This window comes from Etheostoma cragini, chromosome 4 (genome assembly GCF_013103735.1).
Source record: "Etheostoma cragini isolate CJK2018 chromosome 4, CSU_Ecrag_1.0, whole genome shotgun sequence".
Classification (NCBI taxonomy): Eukaryota; Metazoa; Chordata; class Actinopteri; order Perciformes; family Percidae; genus Etheostoma; species Etheostoma cragini.
The window spans coordinates 16,135,009-16,153,648 of record NC_048410.1 but is presented as its reverse complement, the minus strand read 5'-3'; the positions used below and the strand labels follow the sequence as shown (position 1 = coordinate 16,153,648).

Sequence of the window (18,640 nt, the reverse complement as noted above, 5' to 3'; positions counted from 1 at the left end):
AAAGAATTGAGGCAGTTCTGAAGGCAAAAGGGGGTCCAACCCGTTACTAGCATGGGGTACCTAATAAAGTGGCCGGTTCTGGCTGGCATTACAGTTTAAGATAGTGCTAATCAAAACTATTTAATCTCTTTATTCAATTTGGCAGGACCTTTTTGTAAAAAAAATTAAGACTTATAATTCACTGTAGAAACAGAAGTTTCCTACATGCTAGTATTCTGTTTCTGAGCCCTGCGTTTTAGGAAATGAAAGCCTGCATGAAATACAGACTTTTTGGCAAAGATTTTGAGAATAATTACTTTTCCTTTCCCCTAATCAATCCACTGTGCCAGGAAAGTGATTCTACGCATATCCAACCATCACAGCTGGTATTTGCCAGGCAGTCATACTGCTTACTCTTCCACCTCCCTATGTTTCCAGTTTCCACATACCATCATGTCAGCTTATACTCTTACACACACTGAAGTCACACACACGTCAGCAAACAGATGAGACATCAGCAGTGTCGGGCAGCTGCTGCAGTGTTATAAAACCATCCTGCATTTTGTTGGCACACCAGACAAGTGAGGACTTTGCTTAGACCAAATTAGTTGCACATGGCAAAGAGTGCAGTTGTGCCTATGTTTGTATGGGCTTAGACAAGTTTTGATAGCTTTAGTTCCCCAAGGAATACAAAATCTTGCAATGCATTGAAGGGACACTTACAATTAAAAGAACATGAGTACAGTAATTGTTGCTACATTGCTTCATATTCAAACGCATGATCATTGTAATTTATAAACTCACCTTTGCGTGCACACGTATGTGCTTCTATGTATTTGTGTCGGGCAAGAAGGAATGTATGTACACACCTGACAGATTCCCACTTGGCCATGGGGTGCTTGCCGGGCAGCTCTTTTATTACTGCTGACGTCAGTGCCGATGGCTGATTTTACTGGATAGATACTCTGCCACTTCCACCAGGAAACATGCCTTAATGCTGGTTTGTGTTAGTAGGACAACTCAGAGCCGGTAGGGAAATACGTAGCCTCCTTGAATGTGAATGTACCGGACTAGTTGCCATGGTTACAGCAGCACATTGCCTCATCAGAACTAAATTACAAACATCAACACATTTAAACCATTGTGTGGGCCGACAGAAGAAAAACTATAATACTCTTAAAGCACAGGCGCATTCAGTAACAGCTTTTCCTCCTCCTCAAACCTTAGTTAGTTGCGTTTTTGATGGAACTTGAAGTTAACAGGGATGAAGACTGAGACTGAGAAGAGCATTGATAGTATTCATCTACTTTGCTTTGTCCGTTTATTTGAGATAGTAACTTATAGATATCAAATGCCAAACAATGTCAGAGAGAGAACCACAGTGGAATTTTCTCATGCCTTTGAAATAGCTTACGACAACTCTTTATTAACTGTCTCACTTACAACTACCTCTTCAGACTTGACTAGTGACTCGACCCAAAAGACTTGACTAAGACTCGAGGTTCAAACAACCTGTTGTCCTGCAATTATTGCTATTTAAATCTAAATTCATCAATGTATTTCTATGACATTTACATTTAGCATTCACGTCATAGATAACAAGCTAACTACCCCAAAGTGTTGTGCTAATATTGGGAACAGGCAAATTGTATCTTTATAGTTGTATCCATATGATGTGACAGAATCAGGTTAATAGTTCACCAGGTCCAAGGGCTAAAGGGATGTGTTCATTTAGTCAATTTCCTCATCTATCTGGCCTCACGATACCAGCAGTATCTTTTCAAGAAGATTTCCAGACTTAATGACTTTTGTTTCATCACCTTGTGTCATAAATGCCAAAAACAACAACTTCAGATTTAAGTTTGTTAAGAGAGGGTGAGAGACAAACGTTCAAACCAACATTATTATTTCCTTTGTTTGTTGGCCACTCGGGGGAACAATAACAAGCTGTACTGATTATCACCTTTAACGTTCTAAATCTGAGATTTACTATCTAACTATTGTATATTTTATGATTTTCTAAATGTGTGTGTTGACAGAGTAGCTATGCCAACAATCAAATGGGAGCCAAATCAATGATAGACCTTTAATGTTGGCCGATGGAGCTTCAACTTCATGCACTCTGAATCCGGACCTCCTGTCACTGCTGCTGAGCAGAAAGGTTTTCAAACAGCAAAAATCTACTGGGTAGATTTTCAAACCTTTCAGCAGTTGGTGATGTAGGTGAAAAAACACTTTTATCTATACTCGCTCTCTGTTTTTACCTCCCATAGCAGCATTACAGTTAAGATGGAGGCAAAGATTAAAAATAAGATTTATTTATCTCATATCATGCCTAACTTTAGTGAATCAAACATATCAGGTATGAAATTCATCTGCAGATGCTTTGGTTCAAAATGAGACCAAACGTTTTTATGGATGTCAGTTTTTGAGCCATAACAGATTAAATAAGGCTTGTTTTTAGCCTAGCCGTTTTCCGGAAATTCCTTTTGCTATATAATGGACTGCAGGGCCAAAATGTATGTAGCAATTTTCTATTATTTTCTAGTATTTAGACGCATACACTGGTGGCAGAAGCTACAATGCAATCTGCCACCTGCTCATTAGGAGCAATTAAACATTAACACACGCCGATTGCACTGTCATCAGGAGCAATCTGGTGATCAGTATCTGCCCAAGGACACTTCAACATGTAGCCTGCAGGGGTCAGGGATCAAACCATGGACCCTCTGATTAGTGGACAACCGCTCCACTTTCTGAGCTACAGCCAAACAGAAGCAATTGTTGATACTTATGGCCACTAGCGGCCGGTTAAGAGGAGTCAGAAGTCAGCAGTCAATGACAGTGTAAAGCTGTCAATAAAATAGGTTCAACTGAATCACCACAACCACGAGAGGTCCTTGAGCATACAGTCATAAAAATGCACAAAACATACAAGGATGGGCAGTAGTATGCAAGATTAACTGCTGAACAACACACACACACACACCTAAAACAGTACTTCTCCATTCTTTCTCCATAAACGCCCCGTCTCATTCTATATGATACCTTCCAGGCTTACACCTGATAAAGATACTAAATTTTTATCGTTATTCCTAATTTTCATCTATCATCACTGCAGAGACCCGGGGGTTTCATTTCAAGTAGCAGTATGTCCAGTTTGGTCGTGCGTTGCTTTGAATAAAGGTATTCCTGTTCATGGGTAAAAAGACAGCAATTTCTTGTTCTTGTTTCTGCACCAACCAACCCAAATGGTATCAATCCTCCCTCTTCTTTTTGTTGTTGTGATGACGCAACTTTGTCTTGTTTTAGAAAATTCAATGATGCCACAATGATGGCATAATTCACCCTCTATTGGAATGAATGACTTCCGGGGCCCTATCTACTACACAACGCAGCGCAGCGCAAAGCTCAACGTAAGTGTCTTTCCTATTTTAAGACCGATGCAATTGCTATTTTCTAGTCCCGCGCCCACCTCATTTAAATACCAAATGCACCTGTGCCCATCTTTGCGCATGACTAATTACAACCCTTTTGAACCTAGCGCATGTCGCACACACCCTTTTTTCCGCCGTCAAACTAGCAATAGTGGATTCAATTTGGATATAGTCAAACTTGCTGCTATGACTATTCCATTAACTGATGAGTCGGTTGGAGGAAAATAAATAAGTATAAATACATTATTTTAACAATGAAAATAAATGTTCTTACTCATGTCCTTGTCACCTCAAGTTTTAATATTAACGTCCTAAATATTTAATACTGTTCATTTCTTCATCGGAGCAGACTAAATGTCTTTGACTCAACATTTTAAAAGAGAATCTTGAATGGTCCCATTTAATTTGACCTGCTTCTTTTTTTACCTGATTTCCAGGTAATTGCATGGATTTATAAATATTAGGGCTGTAACGATATGGAAAATAAAACTCCAGGATCCTGTGTCGCGGTGGAGAAGGCAGAATTGCCACACACCCCTTCCAACACTAGAGTTATCCTTCTCATCCAGATCCAGTGCTACCACATCTTTAAATTACTAGTAGTCCTTTTGGTGGCGTATTCCTATTCTGTCTGGTAAATTTAGCTAACTGTACAGACGGCTAGCTACAAACGGAGGTGTAGCTAACATTACAAGTGGCCGCTGTTTGACTCGGGTGTATGGGTCTGTTTCCTAATGGTTCAGTAAACTTCTTAGCCCCGGAGTTAAGTGCTGACCGGGGAGGTTGCTGTGCGGGCTGTGTTCAGCTCTCATCCCGACTGAAGCCTGGCAGTGCCGGGAGACTGAGGCAGAAGACAGAGGTGTGCTAGCTAGCTAAATTACCATTAGATTAGTCGTCTATCTATACAATTATGTTACTGATGAATTTGTGGTTTAGCCAAGAGTTGTTAATCGTGGTCAAAACAATCATACTCAAAATAACTCAGCGTGTTGAACGGTGTTGTTATGTTATGTTATGTTACCCATCAAGAATTACATTAGCATTAGCATTAGCTACTTGTCAAGCAGCAGCTTTACAGTAGGCATGTCACTGCCCAATGTGAGGAAAGTGCAGATTTGAGTCACGCATGCGTCACTTTTCAACAAAATGAAGCTGAATTGTTACCGGTATTCATTCCAACGAGTTAATGAACCACTGAAACGATTTTGAAAACACTATTTCAAGGTACAATAAAATCTTTAGAATGGATCTATCAACATTGAAATCAATCAATATCAATAAATAAGGTATCTATTGTATTACTGTGTTGCAAATTTGGATGTAATCAATGACAAAACAATACCATTTGGCAGAAAAAAATGTATTATTGCTCAATGGATCTGCTCAGACGAGTACTGGGCAGCTTCCAGTTAGGAATGTGTAACTGTGTGAGTGTGAAAGGTTGCAAATGAGAATTTTTTCTCAATTGACTTATCTGGATAAATAGAGTTGAATAAAAGTTGCTTTCAAACCTCCTTCATTTTTGCAAAACCAATCAAGAGGTCAAAGGCATACCAAGTTCCATCCATTCAGCACCCCAACTGTCATTAGTGTCAAGTGTAATCAATATGAGTGGATTGATGTTGGCAGGTACATATTGGTCGTAACAAGACTTTGCCACTTTCTGCGGCGCTCTTGCACTATTCACTCACTACCATATGAGAGAGGGTGAGTGGAATATGAAAAGACAAGGAGAGAAAGAGATAAAAGAAGTATTAAATTAAAGATGGAGCTGATAATGTAAATGTGATTAAAACATGAAACATGGGGAAGGATTTGGTTTGTCATTGTCACCATACAGGATTGAGAATTAACTTTGGAACAGACAATTATTCTGTATACTGTATGTGTGAGTTGTGATAAATATGTAATTTAATTAAACATAGCTCTCATCTAACTCGTGAGTTCAGGTCTGCATAAACCTGCTGCATAACAACTGTCGGTATTACAAAGTCATCAGATATAACTTATACTACTGCAACAACAGAAAATGCAGAAAATATTCTAAGTTAGCCTACATCAAATTCACATTAAGGCCTGAGGGCTTTACCTTAATTCACTGTGTGTATCCCATACACACAATCCAGCTCTATGAGGCTAAGGAAGTTGCAATGAATTGGCAGAGAGCAGGCACTAATGCAGAAACCACCAAAAGCAACATGTCAAAATGATTTACAGAGAAGAGAGATTTTCTTTATCAGTACATATACAACTTCTGCAAGGATACTGCAAGAGGTGTAAGGGCTAGTTGAATCATGTGGCACGCATAATCTTAAAATGGTTTGTTTGCCTTGGTTTCCGGGTTGAACAATTTATTTCCTCAGAACGCTGTAAACGGTGCACAACGAGCTTTAAGGTATGTTTTCTTTTGTTTGGTAGGTTTTTCAGAGATGTCACCATTCGGTGACATGTATGTAAACTCATGGTAGTAAAAAGGCAGTGGGCTCGGTTTAAATAAACGTTTTGTTACGTTTTTGTCGGGGCTGAACGTGCCCATGAAGTTAGTCCATTTTGGCCTGGGGCACGTTCAATCACACCATTTTGGTACGGTTTTCTGGTTGAACAGCCCGTTTCCTATGAACGGTGTGAAACCGTCTATCTCTCGTTTGGTGGGTGTGTCTCTCGTTTGTTGGCAGTGTCCCAGGTGATACCCAAACAGCAGAGACTTGTCTGTAAAGTCATGGTAGTAAAAAGGCAGAGCGCTTGCACAAACAACAGGGTGTTCAACGCACCCCCATTTCAGTTTTGTTGATGTTGAACATGGTCCTGCTAACCTAAAGTAAACCGTCAGCATTTGGAGACTCAAGGCTCATGCAGGCGAGTAAGGTTATTTTTCTTATAACACCAAAACCTGCATGAGAATCATTAACTTTCTACGTTGTTTTTTTTTCTCAGTATAACAGTAATCTAGCGATAGCTAGTCAGTAAAATCATGGGTGCATTGTAAACAGGAAGTGCTTATACCATTTTAACCAAGTGCTCTAACCATTGTGCCATTTTTATTTGAATGGGAATGTCCATTCTACTCTAAATCTATTTACAAAGTTATACTATGTTAGTGGTGTGTGTCTGTCATACTTGTTTTTGTCATACTTGTTTGTCTGCCCTCTAGTAGGTAATTTCTTAAAAGATGTATGTGAACTGTGCTTGCAATGCATTAACATAAACCACCAGCCTGCCATTCTGCACACACACACATCTCATTCAAAGACCTATAACACACACACACACACACACACCCACACACACACACACGGCCTGAAATTGTGCTGTGCCTCTGCTCATTAGTCAACTATGACGCTGAGCCAAACCTCATTAAGAAACCTCTGATACTACTCAGTAGAGCTCATTCATGCTTCTACTACAAAAAATCATTCTCAGGGCATTTATTGGACATTGTTCATTTTATTCATATAGAAAACACCAACTACTCTCAGTTCTGTATGGAAAAGTGAAAAAACCTGAATCAAAATAAAAACTGCATCGTAAGTGAGGCTGAAGCAAGGACCCTGTTTTGCTATTTCAGCACATGAATACACATGCATTTATTGAGGACTTAGTGGTGTTCAGCAGCGACATGACTAATGGTATATAAGTATATTATTCCAGTTTGTGGATAGTTGTGAAATTGTCATATCTGCATGGATAGTCTCACTCTGAACTGTCCTCTCTGTCATGAGAAGTGAGTCATGTCTGTGAAGCACTATTATTATCATCTGCCTGGGGTGAGAATTAGAGACAGCAGTCTAGAGGAGGCTCATTTCAGGAGGGTTCAAAGGACAGAAGTTAGGGGAAAAAAGATCCTCACTAAATATTTCTGGGTGAAAATGTGTGACAGGGAAACTGGAACTGCCCCTCAGATAGGGCAGTAAATAAATGTGATGGTAATTAGATATCATTGGGACAGATAATTGCTATGTGCTGAAATAACAATTATTTACAAAATCAACTTCATTGTCCTCCCTGTACATAGTGAATGGTAATAATACCTTACTTAACTGCAAAATTATACATTCATTTCTCAGGGCAGAAAACTTTGCCCTTTGGCTGCACTGCTTTGCATTTAATGTTGTTGCCACTCCTATGCAGTCATGACCTGAAAATACACAAATAAAAACACCTAAATCAATATTTTCTGATTATTGTACGACAGTTGGCATAGATTTGAGTGGGATTAAGAATGTGTCTTTATTGGCTGTTACTGATTCCATACTCCAACAATCCAAAGTGCATAATTTCAGTTTGATTTACTCAATACAATCTCTGTTAACAGAGTTTTCTTACTGTCTAGCTACCACAATTCAGATAAGACAAGCTCACGAAGCAGCAGCTGCAGCAGGGAATGAACGTAATGATAGCAAATTTCCATCACATACTACTAATGTAACATAATGTATTGTTTTATTTACAACACTTTTATACTAAAAAAGATACAGGTAGTAAATGACAGTGCATAGTAAATATGCAAATACAACATTTATACAAAATTAATTACTGCAATTTACATATAATTTCTTTGTTACTTTGGAAAGCCTGATAACCAATTACATTATACTGGGCTATTGATCTTTTTTTCTTTTTCCTTTTTTCTTTCCGTTGAAGAACCTTTGAGTTCAAGTGTAACCAAACCGACACTCTTGAATGGGTCGTATACAAGGTCGACGTCATAACACACACATATTAAAAAGGTAACAACTTTGTAAGGTAAGTCCTTTGTTAGTACTTGTATATGTATGAATATGTATGTGTGTTTCAATGTCAAGGTATGATGATAATCCTCACTTCCAGATATTGCAATATAGATCTATGCAACTTTATGATTTCTGAGTTTTTCGCCCTGCTTCCATGTCTGATAAAGGCGCCAGTAACACAGAGCTCTTGAGTATGGCGCAATATGATGAAATCAGTGTTTTCTTACAACACAAAGTGGTAAGAGAAGAGTTTCCTCTACAGTTTTCTCTTTAGCCCTCTGCTGGAATATGGCTTAAATATCATCAAAGCCAGATAGAAACGTAGCGGTATCATATTGACAGACCTTCCTCCACTGCAGCACAGCAAAGGAAAGTCTGCCTACTCCACACAGCATTCAAGGATGGGAGAAAAACGTGCTCTGGTTTATTGGCATTTTTTAAAGCCAATCACAATTGTCTTGGGCGGTGCTAGGACTTGGACAAGCTGCCATAGGTTAACCATAGGCCTCATTATTCGACGGGAGTTTAAAATGCTAACACAAAGGAAGCCTTCTGCAAAAGAGCAATCCCAGAAGTGGAATGTCAAGGGTATAGACTAGCGTGGGGTGCCTGGGTAGCTCACCTGGTTCAGTGTGCACTAGGCCTGCACGATTTGGGGAAACATATGAATCACGATTTTTTTGCTGAGAATGGATGTCACAATTCACTGCCATTATTTTTTTTGACCATGACAAAACATTTTTGGCACCTATAGCACATTGCGCATCACCACAAGCCTGTAAAAAAAGAGCCTTCAAGGAAGAGAAGGGAGAGCCTTGCAGCGCTTTAAAACCTATTTTACACAATCTGTTTAAAACTCACAGAAGAAAATAGTAGCGTTTGTGATGCAGTCAGCTCGTAAAATTAAATGAGAATCAAAGATATCAAAAATAAATCAAATTAATTTAAAAATTATTTTGTGAACAGGGTGAATCTAGATCACGTTTTTTTAACAATTAATCGTGCAGGCCTAGCGTGCACCCCATGTACCAAGGCTCAGTCCTTACCGCAGAGGCCATAGGTTTGACTCCAACCTGTGGCCTTTTGCTGCATGTCACTCCCCCTCTCGCTCTCTCTCACTCACTCCTTTTTCTGTCTTAAGCTGCCCTGTCAATAAAGTCAATAAAGATAAAATAATAGTTAAAACGTTAAAGGTCTTTAAGTCTGGAAACGTACTTGAATAATGTTCATAAACTTTGTTCTCCTCCACATAATTTGATTCTGACTGTCCATCCCTAGACCTTGTGGACCTTACCATGAGCTGTCAGACACCTACAAAGTAATCTGTTTTTTTTTGCACTTTACGTCCTGAATGTGATTGTTGGCAAAGACAAAACACATTCATTCACTTTCATTCTGCAAGAAAAAGGGAACAGGCTTTTTAGTTCCTCCGAGAACACGTGATGAAAAAATAAAACGACTTAGCCGAATTGAAGCAGTTACAATATTTTGATGCACCCCTTTTATGCTTCAGTGGCTACCATCAAGTGACTCATGTTCTCTTTGCCAAAACAAGTTGGTATCTGCTCATACAGAAACAAGACAAATACAAGATCCTCAGCTAAACCTTAAAATAAAAAGCAAACAAGCTGCAAACTTGTGCATGTTCTCAATGCTTTCAGTAAATGGCCACTTGGAACAAGCCAGATGGCGTTGTCATATTCTCTTCATTTAGTTTTTGTTAGTCTCTGTCCTAAGGCACTGACATAATATCACGATGGGGAGTAAACACTGGTGTGGCAGTGCAGAGTAATCTTGAAAAACTACAGAGATTTTGTGGTGGTATGTGTGAGAATCTTCAGACAGACAAATTCAAAATACTGTACTCCTGTGTCAAAATCAGCTTTACCCAGTAGGCCTGTGATGCTTTATTCAAGGAAGGGTTTGACATTTTGGGAAATAGGCCTCCTCTTATTCATTTATAGTTGAGGGTTAGATGGGAAGACTGATACCACTCATGCAGTGACCCGTTAGCTTAGCTGAGCACAAAGACTGGATACAGAAGCTAGCTTGGCTCTGTTCAAAGGTAACAAAATGAAAGAAAGAAAAGCCTAAATGTAACCTGTTACATTATGGCTGTTCTTAACATTTAGGTTGTGTGCAGGATAATTTCTTGGCCAGGAGCTGTGACATCCTTTACGTCTCCACTGGTTGCCTGGCAACTTCATGGTAACGCCAAAACTCCAGAAAGTAACTGCGCCTACCCCCAAAAAAGTGGTTGTATACATTTCATTGCAAACATTCAGGGCTTGATATTAAAATGTTTGCTATACAGCTACTGTGGCTACGGTAATGAAATATTCAGCTGTGATAAAGTTTTGTGTAAAACTCATTTTGTATGAAAACATGCAACCGATTAAGACCCATTAAAAGAGTAGGTTCTTGTTGCATGAGTGGTGCAGGGGTTTAGAAGAGTTATTGAAAGTGGTTTGGAACGAGCGACCCAGGTGACGAGTAGCGAAGCCACAGAGCAAAAGTCTTTTGTCCTGCTGCACATGCTCCATAGCCTACTTATTTAAACAATCCTCATGTCATAATTTTTTATGACGCAAACGCCTCCACACCTCGGTTGAACGGGCCATACAACACCACAGCTTGCTGTCCTTGTCGGACGGATCACAATCTGGCCGTGGGCTGCGCACTGGATCACGGCTGTGCTCCTGTATTGGGCGGTGGCAAAGCGGCACAGTCTATTCCGGTGATCAGGGTTACAATAATATGTTTATCTAATCTAATTATCCATGTCAATGATTTTCAGCTCTGTTTTCTCAGCATTAAGCCGCTATGTGATGCAAGTGTTTACAAGTGAGTAGGCCTACCTACCCATTGCAGGAGGTGGCAGTACTCAGTATGAGGTTACGATACTCATGTGGACAACAATCCAAAGTGCCCACACTAAGTACCAGTGATATCCGGCCCATTTCCGGCATTGGATGTGGACAATGAAAAAAAGTCCAGCCCAGTCAAATACCTGTATTTGTTCACACTTACTTGGCCATTACAGCGGATTCTGATTCTAAACTAAAACTGTAGCCTATATTGTGATTTGGAAAGCAATTTAAAATTGCTAGTTAACCTAACCTGCATGTCTTTCGACTGTGGGAGGAAACCAGAAGAAAGCGCAGACATGGGAACCTGTGGTTGTAGTTTTCTTTTCTCTATATCTTTAAAAATGTTTGCTGAACAAGATGCTGTTACTGTTGCTCTGTTTTTTTCAGTTATTGCCAGATAACAACTTTCACCTTAAAGCCTCTCTGTAACCACAACTTCACTGTGTTGACATTGTACACCAAATTTCAAAGATACACATCTCATTTAAAAGTGAGTTTCCCTGTGTAAGAAGAGCAGATTAATAGCAGCTGACATGAGAAATCAAACAGGGTGAAACCATTCACAGTGGTTCACAGTTGGGTTGGGCGGAAGCCTAATACAGGAAATACGGTATACCGCAGGGTTTTAAAAATAGTAACGGTATCAGTTTCAATACCGTCATTAAAAAAAATGCAACACACTTATATAGAAGACAAAGATTAAATATGAAATACAATTTATTTAATGCCTTACATGCTTATGTGTGGTTGTCATCACGTGACAGTGTGGGGGAAAGAAAGAGCGGGGGGGATATGGCAAATCACACACCGAGTGACTTGGTCTCGAAGAAGAACCCGACTTCTGCAGTTTGGCAGCATTTCGGGTTCTGACCTAATGAGAAGGGAGACGTGTTTCAGTATCAGTGTTTGGTATTCAGTTTCTGAACAGTGCCACCGTCTGAGCCTTATGATATAATTTTTAATTGGTCACGGTAATACCCTATCCCGCGGTAAAATAGGGAGGAGGTTTGACATATCAAAATTTGGCTACCACCCAATCCTTGGTCCCCAGTGGGGTCAAGAAAGGGCAATATATTTAACCAACAAATACTTTCTGATTTGTAAAAAATGCTTAAAGAAGAGAAGGTTGCATTTAAAGAGAGGACATGGTATACCAACTACAGTTACACAAGGAGCTTTTGGTCCTCAAAGAGCAAACTTGATCCCCCGTCAGCTCTTCTCTCACAAACTGTTTAGTTGAAGGACAAAATTAAGGGCAAAACTCAGTATAATTACTGATAATTATGTGGCTGATAATAAGGAGTGGGTAGGAGTCCAACCAAAACACCTCAAGACAACCAGCAATACTGCAGCACATCTGGATCCTGTCCTCTATAAACAGCTCATCACAGCAAAATGACACATGCACAACTCCAACCACACCCACCTCACCACTCTCACTCCCCCAGCGTGCGCACGCACACACACACACACACACACACACCTTTGTCAGCTGTTATTTGAGTTGTGTGCACATGTAAATGATATGAAAGAGAAAGATGAAGCAAGATGATGTCAAACAAAGAGCTGAAATAGATAAGAAGGGTAGTGAGAATATGTTACTAGGTGAGAGGTGTGTGTTTTTTGTTGATGTTCTGTTTGTGTGTGCGTGTGCGTGTGCGTGTGCGTGTGCGTGTGCGTGTGCGTGTGCGTGTGCGTGTGTGTGTGTGTGTGTAGGATACATGCAAGAAGAGTGAAATGCAAAATAGGGGGTACTGTTTTTAGCAGAACAAGGATTGTTTTGCTGTTTCTTCGTAAGAATAGACTGATGTGTATTTAAGAGTGAAGTTCTGAAGTGTAACACTGTTAATGTGCAAACAAGCTTTAATATAGACACGGTTGGCTAAATGAATAACACAGTTATGGCTGTGTTTCAGAAACAAACAATAATGAACATTGAAATTGCCTTTTTTCTGTGCTGTATAAATGATGGTCCAGATATTCGGAGGAACTCTAGTTGGTTTGATAATCTTATTTGATAGTTTATGATTTGATGCTTGGTCAAGTCTAAACTTTCATGTTTTCCCGTGTTTATTTCAATTTATATTTTCACATCATCATGTTGAGCTGCTTGATCATTGGTCATACCACAGTATGTCGTTTAATCAGGTGGTCTGTGGATTTACTGAATTTCACTCTAAATCTGTGGAGATGTTTCTTTTTTCCAGCAACAAACATTCACTTGAGGTACCTATATGCTAAGGAGGGACCACCAGGTGTGACTTACCTAATAAAAGCAGCTTCACTTCTCTGGCTGCCTTCTCTCCGTCCTCTCGGAGGTTTTTGTCTATCATCTTTGACCTCTCCGCGGCAGCCTTGTCCTCTGCGCTCACCGTACAACCCATGGCTCCAAACGCAGGGGCGCACCGTCCACTTGCGCAAAAAAATGAAGGCTTCAGTGCTGATGGTCTCAGCGTGCCAGCCAATGCAACGAATAACGTTGGCGCAGCTCCCGCGTCCAGCACTGCCTTCTAGACAGGAAAGCAGCTGATTCCAGAGTTTATACCCACGCGTAAAGTAAGTCAATGTCCCTGTTCTTCTCAAATATAAAGCAGATGCACCCAAATTTTGGTTTATTACACCAGGCTGTTTACCACCGCTGGTCCATCTCGAAACGCGCACAGCCCTCTGTCCTGCAAGCATTCACAGGCTGAGATGCCTGTACACTGCTCCACCGCAGACTGTCGGCCTGGTGAGCAGCACGTCTCTCGGTTGCGCGACTGCTGCAGTCCTCTTCGGTAATCAGTTTTGGGTTCTTATCCTCAGATATCCCTCTGACGATTGGAAGTGGTCGACCAGTCGCATCGACGTCACTCGGACAACCCGTCGCGATATTAGTCCAATTAAAACAGGTGAGCTGTCCACGGTAGCTAATGTGGAACCAATTAGAGGGGAAGCCAGTGATGCGTGATTTCAGCAGTGTGGTGTGCAGACTGCAGTGGGCGCTGTGCCAGGCAGCAGCATTCCTCTGCATTTCACATGGACGCAGCCTCTCAGACAACAACACAACGTTATGAAGGAGTCTGAACTGCTGTCAGTGGCTGAATTGTAAAGGAGCAGGTCTGTCTTTGCAGGGATGCAGAACGGGCTGTTAAAATGGCCAATGAGTCTTTGTGTTAATGAAAGACACATAGCCTAATCAGGCTGATAGAAGAGTTGGTTGATAGCGCCCCCAAATGGACATAAATAGATATTTCCTCTCGCAGCTGACGAGTAGGCTTCTATTTGAGTTATGGGCCCTTATGAAAAGCTATAATGATAATGAATAATAGGCTACCAATACATAAACTACAGACAAACAGTTAGGAACGCGTGTTTGATAGATGATTTACAAATCATTAATTTAACAAAGAGGTGGGTCAGTAGCATGTGGAAGAACCACACAACGCCACAACAGCCTGGCACCTCCTCACGCTGGTCACCAGCCATGGTCACACACTGCTTTGGGATGGCATCCCATTCTTCATCAAGCATTTGTCGCAAGTCAGGCAATGTGGTTGTGTTTGTCACACTGGCACAAACAGCACGCCCAAGCTGATCCCAAGTGTTCATTGAGGTTGACGTCAGGACTGCTGGCAGGCCATTCCATCCTCTCCACTCCCAAATTCTGGCGGTAGTCTCTGATAAACCAAGCTTTGTGGGGACAAGTGCTGTCATCTTAGAGGGTAGAATGTGGTCCCACACTGTGGAGATATGGGATTGCTGCTGATTGCAATAGCAATAGCAAAGAAAAGCTGTTTGGCATTGTCCGAGAAGATTTGACAATTTTATCATGGGCTCGACCCACATACTCAGCTCTGCTGCTCATCCCACAAATGCATCTTCCTCATAAATGTGATACAATGTGGTAGAAGATTTATTGGCAAGAATCATTGTTACAAAAAATAAATAATCTACCAAACACAACTTCCTTTGCTTTTTGTGCATAATTTATATAGCAATTTTTAGACAATAAACAGAAAAAATTAAGTCAACATGTTTTATTGCTAATTCACCTTTTCTGTGCCATAAGTGTTACTCACTCACTGTTGCTGTGATGTTTCCTCAGAGACACTATGGGTACTTTCTGTTTCTATACGAGTGTTTGAATGTACGTACATCATAGATCATAGTACCTGAAGTATGAAGCGCACAAGCCTATGTGTCTTGTCTGCTATTTTGACCGTTAGCAAATAAAGGAATTAGTGTTGATTTAAAAACGTGCAGTATATGTTGCCATAACAAGGTTGGCAGTGAGGGATCGGGATGACATCAAGTTTGGGTTTAGTCTTTTTTTTGTAAACAAAGCTTAGCCTTGACAGATACGATAAGAACAATAATGGATAAACTTTTCTTTAAACTGTGTACAAATATAGGTGTGTGTTTGGGGATAAAGATATTCCTACATTAATCAAATGTGTAAATGTCAATTCATCCATCCATCCATCTTCGACCGCTTATCCGTTAAATGTCAATTCAATTTTTTTAAAATCCGTTAAATGCCATACAAATGAATAGCAACATCCAAAACACACAAATAATTGAAGTTAGGCTGATTTGTTAATTTGCAGTTAAACACAATAACCACAGATATGTGCTGTGCTGCTTAAATAAGTATTCTTTTCAATGAATGAAAAATGATGACAACAGAGACAATGTAAAAACATCTACAATTATTTTATTGCCAATCTAAAACTGTCCCTGCTATTTACATTTTACAAGCTACTGTAACTATAATCACAAATATAAAAGGTTTACATTTATATACATTATTTATATAAAGCCGTGTCTTATTTACCAAAATTCATATACCTTAGTAGTGTTTTATAGTCGTGTCTTTTCCATAGATCTATGTCTTGAACAACAGCTATAATAAAATATCCCACAGATTTGTTTAGGTACAGTACATGGAAAATGCATGTTTGATATATACTGCATCTGGTATTAAAACTGTGGCACCTGTTTAAAAGTTGAAGGCATTTCAGTAGGTAGTCAGTTGTTATTTTGGCATGAAGAAGTGAAGGAAAACTCAAGATGACAAAACAAATCCTTCATTTACACAACAACTACTACAAATACATGTGGAAAAGCAAGGGACAGAAGTTGATACGTGCATAAGTATTTCCTTGGCTCAAAACTGCTAAACAAAGAGTCAATAATATATAAATAATATTAGATAAGTGATGTTTTACACAGGAATTTTCTCAAGACTGAGAAATATAATATAAAACCACCTTTGGGTAAGACCGGCATATATTTGTTATAACCTTTCTCTGAGTTTTTTTTCCAGGTGTATACCCTTTGTGCTGTTTTAAAAATTATATATTTGTGATTTCTAAATAATGAAATGCTCTTGTTCTCTGTAAAAAAAGTTCACTTATATGTATGCAGGTTGTACTGCTATTGTGAGAATCAAAATTCACCTGGAGAATTACTGAGTGAATCTATCCACATTCCTAAATTAATCTTACAAGTATTCGCCATCATTTTTAAGAACAGCTTCATAATACTAATACTGTATAACACTGTTAACTAGGCACAGAATGGAACTTCAATACACTTCACTGTAAGATGACAAATGTTCAGTATTACAATAACGTGTGTGAGACAGTGTCATGAGGAAAAGGTCTGTGTTCACTATACCAACTACAAGACAGAGTGGATGTAACTAGGCCTGTCGTGATATGCAATACATCTTTCAGTTCCAGTGTTAAATATTCTTTAGGATTGTATTTTTATTGATGTTTGACAAGGTGTACCTGAATTATTATGCCATTATCATTATATTAGATGAAAATGGTCTTAGAACGATCATTTATTGCAAAAACGTCTGGGACAATTTAACGTCCAGCGAAATTCATGACAGGCCTAGACATAACAACATGCAAAACATAGACCTCAAGTCTAAATAGTCGACAAAGTGAAAGCAGATCAAAATACTACAAACCAGTATGGCAAAGAGATTCCAACAGAATCACAAAACCATTATACTTCTTCAAATTAATAAAAATGAACTCTGCCAGAGCACCAGTGGGTTCATGTTTGTAGATTCATGTTGCTTGGCCAGCCATGGTTCAAACCCATGGAGCTTTAGTGGGTTCACACAAATTATAGAAATAAAATAACTGGATTTTGGTTGTATTTGCCTAGGTTTTTAGATATGTACACAATAAGGTGTCCACATACTTTTGTTGTTTTAGTGTATCTCGAATACAGATACAATATTTCAGTACAGGTAAGTGACTTCCTGAAATTAAATGTTAGTGAGCTTAGAGTGCTGGTAAGCTTTTAACCTTTAGACAGACAGAGCCAGGCCACCTGTTTCCCCTGACTTCCAGTCTCTATGTTACGCTAAAATAATCATCTCCTGGCTGCAGTTATATATTACACACATATATGAAAGAGGCATCGATACTCCAATCTAACTCTCTGAAAGAAAGTGAATAAGTGTATTTCCCCAATTTCTTCCTTTCATTTAAGATTGAACTTTTTTTATTTGATGGGTGCATCACAAGACTTTTATGAAGTGTTGGAACATGCAAATACAGAATATGTAATTTATCCTATGATGTGGATGAAAGGGATTTCTGTATTTATAAAACACTTAGTGAGAAACTTAAAAGGGGTTATCAAGAATATATTTTAGTTTGGATTTTTAGTTTGGCATATTTGGTGTATGTGTGCTAAAAGTTCTACAAAGGGAGGGAGGGGAAATCCTAAAATCAAGCTTTTTCTATGTTATCAAAAAATAAAATATATTCAGTCGTAACTCCTTCCATCATTTGTATACTGTGGGCTACTGTGAGCTAAAATAAAAAAATGATTCTATACATAATATATTTGGATCACTGACTTCATCATATACAGTAGTTAAATATTGTTCATTTGAAATTAAAAACACAGATGTAGTAGCTAAATAAATATACAGTTCTGTTTTCATTGTGTGTTTGTGTGCTGTCCCAAATGCTAAAAAGGCACCAGGGTTTCCGAAGAGAGTTGGCTGATGTGGAACAAAATCTTTATATGATACACTACACAACAACCCAACACATCATGATGTGAAATACTAAGGCCTTAAAACCCTTTTTTTTTTTTATATATATTACATCGATATAAATAAAACATCAATGTCAACAGTTCAGATTGCAGCTGGCTCAGGATGAGATCATCTGCCCGTCCTCTTTTGTACAAAATAATTATTTTTTGTGTAAAAAAAAGCATGAGTGATATCTTATGTATATCATGATGCCGTCCCATCAACAGACAACCACGCCTTCTTTCTGTCTGTACAGTACCAGCTGCAGTTTGTGTCTAAATAAAGGGGAAGCAACAGGAAAAGCCCATTCACCACCATAGTGGACTAAGTCGCACTAGCAGATGGTAATAAAAAAAGACCCTTTTTAGTCCTGATTATTCAGAAACATTGCATGGTTAAATTGAATTATAGAACACTGTTATGCAATTATTTTGTCTGTTCAGATATGTGTTAATTCACAGGGAAAAAGTTAATTTAACTCGATCATTACCAGTGTGATTCCAACCAATAGTGTTGCAGTGTGTTCCCAATGAGGTGATAGTGCTCCCTTTACATAAACTAATTATTTCC

The 18,640-nt window shown here is 39.2% G+C and overlaps 2 protein-coding genes and 1 long non-coding RNA gene across 5 annotated transcripts in view; 1 reads left to right on the top strand and 2 right to left on the bottom strand.

The window, feature by feature from the left end:
• Positions 1 to 1,701, top strand: part of LOC117943013 — a 5,581-nt gene extending 3,880 nt beyond the window's left edge. Inside the window, exons 2-3 of the long non-coding RNA XR_004656269.1 lie at positions 605 to 608; positions 1,583 to 1,701. This is a non-coding gene — a long non-coding RNA (uncharacterized LOC117943013). The remainder of the gene's footprint in view (positions 1 to 604; positions 609 to 1,582) is intronic.
• Positions 1 to 14,067, bottom strand: part of gnai2b (guanine nucleotide binding protein (G protein), alpha inhibiting activity polypeptide 2b) — a 42,807-nt gene extending 28,740 nt beyond the window's left edge. The window contains exon 1 of the mRNA XM_034868837.1: positions 13,283 to 14,067. Within this exon, the coding sequence (XP_034724728.1) occupies positions 13,283 to 13,400 (118 nt within the window). The 5' untranslated portion in view covers positions 13,401 to 14,067. The remainder of the gene's footprint in view (positions 1 to 13,282) is intronic.
• Positions 14,068 to 18,150: 4,083 nt separating this feature from the next.
• The window catches only part of slc38a3b (solute carrier family 38 member 3b), a 21,636-nt gene continuing 21,146 nt past the window's right edge, over positions 18,151 to 18,640 (bottom strand). For all 3 annotated transcript variants that reach the window (XM_034868817.1, XM_034868820.1, XM_034868819.1), the window contains one exon: positions 18,151 to 18,640. This exon is cut by the window's right edge and continues 147 nt beyond it. The gene's annotated coding sequence lies outside the window, so the exon portion shown is untranslated.